The sequence below is a fragment of the Echinops telfairi genome, unplaced genomic scaffold (assembly GCF_000313985.2).
Source record: "Echinops telfairi isolate 266 unplaced genomic scaffold, ASM31398v2 ScPeMD7_18;HRSCAF=68, whole genome shotgun sequence".
Classification (NCBI taxonomy): domain Eukaryota; kingdom Metazoa; phylum Chordata; class Mammalia; order Afrosoricida; family Tenrecidae; genus Echinops; species Echinops telfairi.
Genome location: NW_022103915.1, coordinates 70,212,682 through 70,221,490, shown reverse-complemented (window position 1 = coordinate 70,221,490; position 8,809 = coordinate 70,212,682). Strand labels below are relative to the sequence as shown.

At 44.3% G+C, this 8,809-nt stretch overlaps 1 protein-coding gene across 3 annotated transcripts in view; it reads right to left on the bottom strand.

Moving 5' to 3' along the window:
- Positions 1-454: 454 nt before the first annotated feature.
- Positions 455-8,809, bottom strand: part of SLC25A21 (solute carrier family 25 member 21) — a 459,237-nt gene continuing 450,882 nt past the window's right edge. For all 3 annotated transcript variants that reach the window (XM_045287906.1, XM_045287907.1, XM_045287905.1), the window contains 3 exons: positions 4,617-4,798; positions 3,568-3,620; positions 455-873 (listed from right to left, as the gene is read on the bottom strand). In XM_045287906.1, the coding sequence (XP_045143841.1) occupies positions 812-873; positions 3,568-3,620; positions 4,617-4,798 (297 nt within the window). In that variant the 3' untranslated portion in view covers positions 455-811. The remainder of the gene's footprint in view (positions 874-3,567; positions 3,621-4,616; positions 4,799-8,809) is intronic.

The following is an 8,809-nucleotide window of genomic DNA, read 5'->3' as shown; positions in this document are numbered from 1 at the left end:
ACACAAATGGCCCAAGGAGTGGTTCCAATTTGGGATTTAACATGAAGAAATTCCAGTAATAAAACTTGCCTTCCAAGAGAACTATGTGAAAGAACGTAGTTTAATGTAATTTCATGATATTTGTAAAAAATATATCATGATTGACAAATAAGACTTTCTTTCAACAACAGTTTCAAGTGTAAAATATATTTGAAAAAATATAGCTGAGGTGTCTCTTATTACTGTAGTAAATTGACAGGTTGACATTTCTGATGTCTTAAAAATAATTTTAAAAAGGACATGTGCATTAGTGCACTTTAAAAACATTTTCCTTATGCCTTTTAAGCATTATTTAGGGACAACTTTAATTCCTTGTGAAACATGTTCAAATATCTTCATCTAGCCTTTTCTCAAATAGTTCTCTAAAAACCAGCCACCAATGATTTTGTTTCAAGAATTTAAGCATTTCCCGACATCATCAATACAATGAATAACTTTAATTGTGGAAAAAATGCAGGAGGAACATATGTGACAAAGCTTATACTACTTTTATTAGACATCTGATTTCTATGCTTTTTGTTTATTCAATTTATATACCTCATTGCTTTGTATTATTTTTATTCCACACAGCTTTATGCATACAGCCAGAACTGCAGTTTTACTGGATCGAGAGAGATTTTGAAAGTAGCAGAATCTGTTTGGTTCTTCATCTACACGGCTTCCCCCTTTATGATTGTATGCCCAGCTTGACTGACCAGTGTGCTTTCCTCCCATGGTGCTGCTTAGCAAATACCCATTCTCTCAAGGGGGGTGGAAAACACTGGGTAGGCAATCACCAGTTCTCCTGAAGCCATGAATAGGTGTATTCATAAACCAGCAGCATCACTGCACCACCTAGAAAAGAAAAGGGCTGGCTGTTTGTCATAAATCTTGTGAAACATCAACATCTTTCCCACTGCGCTTCTGGATTCATAAAGCCCCATGTAGCTTTCTTACTCAACAGTTCTGAAACACCAATACATATGCATGTCCATCTCTTTATCGTCCGTCCGTCCGTCCATCCATCCATCCATCCATCCATCCACCCACCATCTCTGTCTATGCACCACTACTGTGGGAAAGGCTTCGGGTATACTCAAGACCATCTGGAGTTTCGAGATCCATACACTTTTACGGCTTTCTATCACTTTTATGATTTATCATCATATTTTTTTCAAGCACTTTACATTTCCAGAAGTAAATAAATATAAACATGCGTGGTCATGGAAGGGCGCGTGGCTTTCTTGTGAACAGCAATGCCCAGATTCTTCCTATGTAGGCAAACGTTTTATTGCTCCTAGTCCACCAGGAGCATTTTCAGCCCATTCTTAGTCTTCGTTGCGTGCAAGGAGGCAGTCTCAAAAAAACGGCACTTGGCAGACAAGTCTGCCTTGACACCTTTCAAACTGGATTGTAGTGTGAACAACAGCTCCCGCATATTTTGTGAAAACGGGGAGTTTGAAAGCTATTTTTCGCGCACTTATCTGCCTCTGATCTGTATGGATTGAACTTGAACATTTAGTAGTTGCGGTGAGGTGGCTTGAGACCATTATTTGTCCTGGGTGAGAAGAGTGATGTACCTGCTGCACCGAGGGTTGCTGCGTCGTGTGTCAGCAGGAACATTGTACGGGCAAATAAACAACGAGGCAGTTGAACAGCTACTGGGAGAAATGTTTGTATGCGGGCGCTTCTGTGTCCTATTTGATGCAGTGACAACACATATCTGGGGCCCTTTAGGATACGTTCTCCTTATCTGTTCATGTGTAACTGCATTAAAAGATGATGCAATCAAAAGGTGGACAAATATACTGAGCATGACTGAGAGATGGGCCACATGAATAGAAGGCTGACTGCAGACAGGAAGAAAGAGGACGTGATTTTTAATCTTAGTTATTTTGTACATGTTGCCATATGCTTTCCACCTCTTTGGATGTATAGGCCGCACGTGTTTATGCAGCCATAGCCCTAAGATAACAATCTGCCTGTAATTCTCATTTTTAACTCGTGAAGGCTCCAGTGGATGAGCGGTTTAGTTTCTCTTTCCCTTCTTTTAAAAAAATTTAAACTCAAAAGTCTTAGCTTTCTACCTTTTTTCCCTTGGAAGATGCTCAGATTTGCCCCTTTGGAAGGAGGTTCTTGAATGAGGCTGCCAGTTACTCGCAGTGTGGAGTAGCCTGGACAGTGACTTCACAGCTGCCCTTTGCAGTGGACTTAACACCAGAGCGAATCAGAACGCCTCATGCGTAAAGACTTGCAAGGCTCTAACAGAATTTGGCAGCAGAGTTTTTTTCAGAGGTTTGGATTAAGGTTCCAGTCAATTGCCATTTTAGCTAAACTTTGCCCAAGGCACCACTCTTTTGCGGTGCCATCCCTTCTGAGAAAGCTGGTTTAGGGTCCGTTCTGTCCCCCCCCTCCCCCAACACACTCAATACTAGGTCGTCTAGCGCACAAAATTCCTAACATTTTTTATTATTGGGTTCGTTTTGACACACAGGCCAGTAATTAACATAAGGCAGATCTGACTCTCAAGATTGAAACAAAATTCATGCTTAAATGCCTAGAAAGGGTAGGATCAGTGGGAGCAAAGGCCAGGGATTTGGGAAGTCTTTGTGAAATACATCAAGATTCCAAGTGTTCACCAGTCTTCACTGACAGACTGTTGCTCTCGGTCTCGGGGTCTCACGGGCTGCGACCTGAAGATCAGGTGTGTGTGTGTGTGTGTGTGTGTGTGAGTGTGCTGGGAGAGCAGGCTGTTGGGAAAGGAGGGAAAGAGAGCAGTGGGAGCAGGTTTGAGGGAAGCTCACCAGGTAGGTGAGCGTGGCCTGCAGTCTCCTGCATGCTTCCGGACTGATTCACCAGGCTGCTCATAATCCAAGACTATTTGCCCAGGCGGTTGAGTCGGCAGCAGTTATTTTCTTATCTATTTACATAGAGGCAGCTGACTCTCCCTGTGGGAATGGCAGCTGGGTGTTTTTTACACTTTTGTGGGCTAGCCTCATGAGGTAGGGCTCTGAGCCAGGAGCCTCCACAGGCAGGCCTGGAGAGGTGAGGAGGGCCAGGCTGTGGCTTTCCCACTTTCCAGAACAGACGGTGGAGACAAGTGGCTCTTGCTGTCCGTGCAGGCAAGTGGTCCTCGTTTCCTTTCACAGTGAAGCTAGGCAGGGCAGCAGTGAGCTGGAAACTCCGGGACAAGTTTCGTTGACCTGTCCCTTCACTCAACTGAAAGTCCTTCCCTTGAGCCAGAAGCCACCATGGGTTATAACTCTCCCGCAAACTCTAACTGGTGTGGGCCCTTTCCTATTTACTTAAGTCATTATTTGGCTCCTGTGAGCCCCCGGTAAGTCCATAAACAGCAATTTATAAGCAAAGGTAGGATATTTCCAGTGGATGCCTTCAGTGGCTTGAATATTCATAGACAACTTCATATCCTCCAGGTTTCGGTCTTTCACAAGTGTGGTTAACCTGTTACTAGTGTTGTTCACAGATATAAGTAAGGAACGAACTACAAGAACACAGAAGGAAGGCTATAGATAATAAAAATATCATTACCTGGTCCAAGTCTCATGATCTTGGGAATCAGACCCTTGTACAAAGCAAAAAACCTATAACCAGAAGGGAAAGAGCAACATTCTTATTCTGATAATCAAATGAAGTTGTGTTCCCTCAACTTCATTGAGATGTTGGCTCAGCCTTTACAGGAGTAGGAAGCCCTGTCTCCCTCCCAGGGCTTCAAACTGCTGACTTTGTGGTTCGCTGCCCAATGCGTAACCACTACACCACTACAGGGGGAGTTCAGCACTTAAAAGTAAATATATAACTAAATCACACACATCCCAGGCCAGGCAGTATCTGGCTGAGTAGGCTGTGCAGCGAAGCAGATGGGGAGAAAGAGTTATAGTAATCAATTCGTTATTATCCAAGCTGTGCTGACCTTGTCCAATCAGAAATCAGACTTTCATCAGCAGGATGGACTTCGCTTGCAAGACAGCTGTGTATATGGACAAAATGACGTGTGCAATGGAATTTCAGAGACCACAGACTCAGCCTTCACATTAGGAAATGTGATGCAGTTCAGATCAAAATAATAAACAAACACTTGTTTACTTGTGACTATGATGGGGCTGAGGCAGAATGAAGAGACCAAGATAATGATAACAAGCACAGTAATATCAGAAAAAAGAGACAGAATTTAAATGAAAAAAAAGTAATTCTGCAGAACTCTATTTAATATTCTCAGGAGAATAAAATTGAGTGATAGTTTGATTAACTCGACAGTCGGAAGACGTATTTGTCCCGCCCCTATGTTAACAATGCTAATATAAGGCACAATAGCACATTATGCAAGCTGAGAAGCAAAATGTTCACCTTGCTATTCTAAGGCCAATGTGCTGCATCTTGTACGATCATGACTCCTGGTTTTGCCAACATCCCCTGACAATGTTTATCTTGCAAAGGTGATCCTAGCTTCTTAGACACACATTTCACTGAGGAGGACTTTGCAGCCCTCGTCAAAATGGAAGGACAATAGGGATCCTCCCCCCTGCTGCCCCCCAGCAAAACCTGAGCAGTCGCATACTCATTAAAGAAGAATGTATTACCCTTCTTCCTGGTAGATGGTGGCTATTGTTTTAAAACAGGTTCTGTATTTGATCTGTCCAGGAACTGGCTGGGGCCCTTGAATCCTACTTTTGGCAACATCAAACGGGATGTTAGTGACTGATGCTATTGTCCCGGAGAGAAGACCGATCCCAAACTTTCGCAAAAGCTCCAAGGTTGGATCCTAAAAGAAAAGAAGAGGAACAAAAATAACAGCAGAGAAAGGAAGCGGAAGCCCCTAAGTAGGTTAAACACTATAAAGCAATATGTATTTACGCCGAGCCCGGCCCTCCCCGGCACCCTCCTGTTCTCCAGTGGAGCACATTAGGGTCTCCTAGGCTGGAGCTTGTTTTCTCGACAATCCCATTGGCCATGTTTTTACACATGGTCTAAATTGCTGAAGTACACATTTCCTCACACAGGATTTATAAACACAGTTCATAAAGAGAGACTGGTATGGCATATGGGGATGATTTGTATAATTGGGCTTCACAATGTACTTAGTATTACTGTATCAAAACAGGAGAAATCCAAGCACACTATTAGCTAATTGGCCAGAATATTTTACAAATGACAGCAACTTCCACCATGAAGCCTACTAAAATGCTCATTTGTGTGTGGACCCCCAAATGTTAAATTAAATCAAGGCTACTCTCGGTCTGCTGCCATTCCCCTCCAGGTTTTTTGCATTTATTTTCACGTGTAGCTGATCCACTGTACTGAGAAGTGCTAGCTTCCTGTTATTAACAAACCAACTTGGGGCGGCTGCAAACCAGCCTGTGACATTCTGTGCATTATAAACAGTAGTAAGGCACTGGACTAATTGGCCGAAGAATTTACTACCCATTGTTTCTGAATCCTATTCTTGCTTCATGGCAAAGGAAGAAAAAGAGAGAGGGAGCCGGAGAGGGGTTGAAAGAGGAATACGATTTTCTTCTTTCCATTTGAATTTAGGGCCTGCAAATTGGTCTGATTTGATTTTCCACCCTCCCTGCTCTGCTTTCTGACATCAAAGTCTTTAATTAGGTCTTATGTGGGAGTCACTTTCCTTCAGCCTATTTTTATGCCCACCGAGCTCACATTATGCTCTGTTATAATGAATTTGCTGGGAAGTTCTCATTATGTTTGCAGCCTCAGTCTGTGCCCTGAAGAGAGGTTGTGTCACATCCCCTCGGCTGCTGCCTGGTACCCTCTTCCCCTGCCCACTCTCTGCCGTGGGGAACATGGCAGGCACCCCTGGCGCTGCGCTCCGTTGGGCAATTGTTCTTGGGAAGGAATCCTCACAGAGGAAGAACACAGGCTCGTGCCGTGGTAGGATTTTCTCCAGCAGGAAAAGGATGGTGGGGAAAACATGCCGGACATCATTTGGGGGAACAAAACAAAATAAAACCCAAACAAATCAAAAACAAAAGAAAAGGCAGGTCTGACCATTTCATGGAAGCAGAAAACTGATGTTCTAAAATTTTCAACTGAGCCAAGGACCAGTCACCATCATAAGAAAGCGCTATGTGGCTAAACAGAGAGAGGGAGGGGTTCTGTAATAATGTCTGGATCTAAGCCATACAGGTGCTGGGTAGGTTTAAAGGGATTTAAAAACCAACAGGGTGTTTCGACAGGAAAAACAATGCAGCGATTGCAGTATGAGTGAAGTATGTTTAAATAGTTACCTTCCCCCTTCTTTCTCCCCTCTTTTACAAGGAGAGAAAAATGCCGCTTATATGACCCCTTCCCATTATGGCACAGAAGCGACTGGATGTGGGGCTTGGGAGGACGTGGGACTCAGGACCGGCTCTGGTTGCCTGACCTTAGGCGCGTCACCTAAGTGGTGTCCCCAGTGTGCAGAAGGAAGTTTTTAAGACCTGCTTACCTCTGTCCAGGATGACTATTGAGAAATAAAAGTGATACTAGATGCAAAAGGGCTATGAATGGTGCACAAGCCTTGCCGAAAATGCATAGTCTCATTGTGTAGCCTGTTTCCCAAGGGCCCAGAGCATCCTGTCATCAGATACTCCCATGGCATTGTTGTTACACAGCCAGGGTCTCTGGCTTTTCAACTGAGCACAAGAATGAACATGAGGAGGAGGAGGAGGAGGAGGCGTGTTGGCCCATTGGGGACGTTCAGGGGACCTCTTTAAGCAGTCCACCTGTCCCATCTCCTAATGTGTCTGTTGAGGATCAGAGTTGAAGACAGGAGGACAAAGTCAGAAATGTGATGAAGGTCATTATGCTTGAGACACTTTAGTGGAGATCAAAACCTAAGATCTCCAAGCCATCAGTACTCTCACGACAAGAGTAAGCGGTAAACCTCTGTCTTCCATACCACGTAGTAGTAAGGTACCACCGACCCAATGGTGACCCCAGTGCACCAGAGAAGAACTGTGCTTCAGAGTTCTCAAGGCAGATTTCAGGAGCAGATTGCCAGGCCTACCTTCTGAGGTGTCTCTGGGTGAGTTTGAACCGCCAACCTTTTGGTGAGTAGTCTAGTGCTTAACCATTTATGCCACCCTACTGGTCCGGATCTCTTGGAAGGTGTCTGCGACTTGCTTTAAAATTTCTCCAGGACTTCTGCAACTGCGCTTCTGAAAATTTGAGTCTGGGAATCTTGAGTGTTGATGCTGCCTCCAGAGGCAAAGGTGCTGACTGGCTGCAACCCTGTAGGTCTTCTAAACCCGGTGCAGTTGAGACAAAGTTAATGCCGAGCAGCCTCATGTGTGTCAGAATAGAAATTTTCCCAGTAATGTTTTGAAGGGCTAATCTTTTGAAAATAGATCACATGGCATTTCTTCTGAGGCTGGATAGGCTCAAACCTCCAACCTTTTGGTGAGTAGCCCAGTTCAATAATTGCTTGCTTCCCCCAGAGACTCTGTAGGAATTCTGGGGAGAAGCAAAGCCCTCTTTGGATGACCAGAGGGTTTCTCTCACCATTTGGCCTCTGGTCCCATGTTTTATTTTATGTGACCATCCTAGTCTCTCAGCTCACCTCTCTGCTTTCTTTCTAACATGTTGCCAGCGCTCAATGGCTGCTCAAACACCCCCCCACCCCCCACCACCCCCGCCCAATTGGTCTCCCCCTAACCATGGGCTTAAACAAGGACAATGGTAAGGATGGCACAGGACTAGGCAGGGTGTTCAACACAAGGTTGCTATGAATTGGAACAGACTTATATTATGGTCATACTGGTTAATTCATAATTACCCAATACCTTCCAACCACTCCTCCAACTCCATGACTTTCTTCAAACTCCTTCTACAGTCTGGAATGCCCTTCTCCATCATTTTTATCTATTGGCACCCCACTCCACTTTTAAGGTGCAGCTAAACTCCTACCTCTTCCAAGAACTTTTTATAGATTTTCAAAACTTATTTGTCGTTCCTGTCTACTCCTGAAACACTCTCAACCATTGCGCTTGCTGTGTGTGTGTGTGTGTGTGTGTGTGTGTGTTTCATGCATCTACATTCCACGTGGGACCGTGAACTCACACCGCAGAGAACGGTGTTACTCTTCTTTGCGCCCTCTGTTGCACAGTGCAGACCCACCAAATCCAGTGCTATGAAGTCACTAGACTCACAGTAGGTACAAGATAAATAATTACTGATAGGCCTATTATTTTTGTAGAAATACTTAGAATCAAATTTACCTACAAATTGCTGTTTCTCAAGATGCAGTGTTGCCTAACTTGGAAGTGAGTCCCTGATAGAACTTTTCTGTCTTTGTGCAAGGTGGCATTACCATGGGGCAAGGTAAAACACAGGGCACGTAGAAAGTGAGCTCTTTCAAGGTGGATGACTCAGGACTCTTAGGTCACAGAGGTAGCTTGGTGTCATCGGACTCCCCTCCCACTGCTCAGTGAATTCCAGAGAACAGCATGATAGGAGAGCCTGTGACCCATTTTTAGCAAAAGAATGCAGTGGGCACAGAATCAGGTCCTGAAATACTACTCTTTGGGTTTTTATGTCTTGAACTTCCTGAGTTTTCCTCTAGTGGGCCGAGGCATCTATTTGCCACAAGAAAAATGGGGTTTGCTGATTTCCCTTTGGATTATTAAGAGCCTAACCCTAACCTAAACCACTGAATATCATACCCCTCCTCTTGATGTTCCTTCTACAATTCCCATTCTTTTTGAAGACACAATCTTACAGAAGATGAGGGGCAGGTGACAAAATGTGTGGAGAAAAGGTATGAAAAGTCCCACTA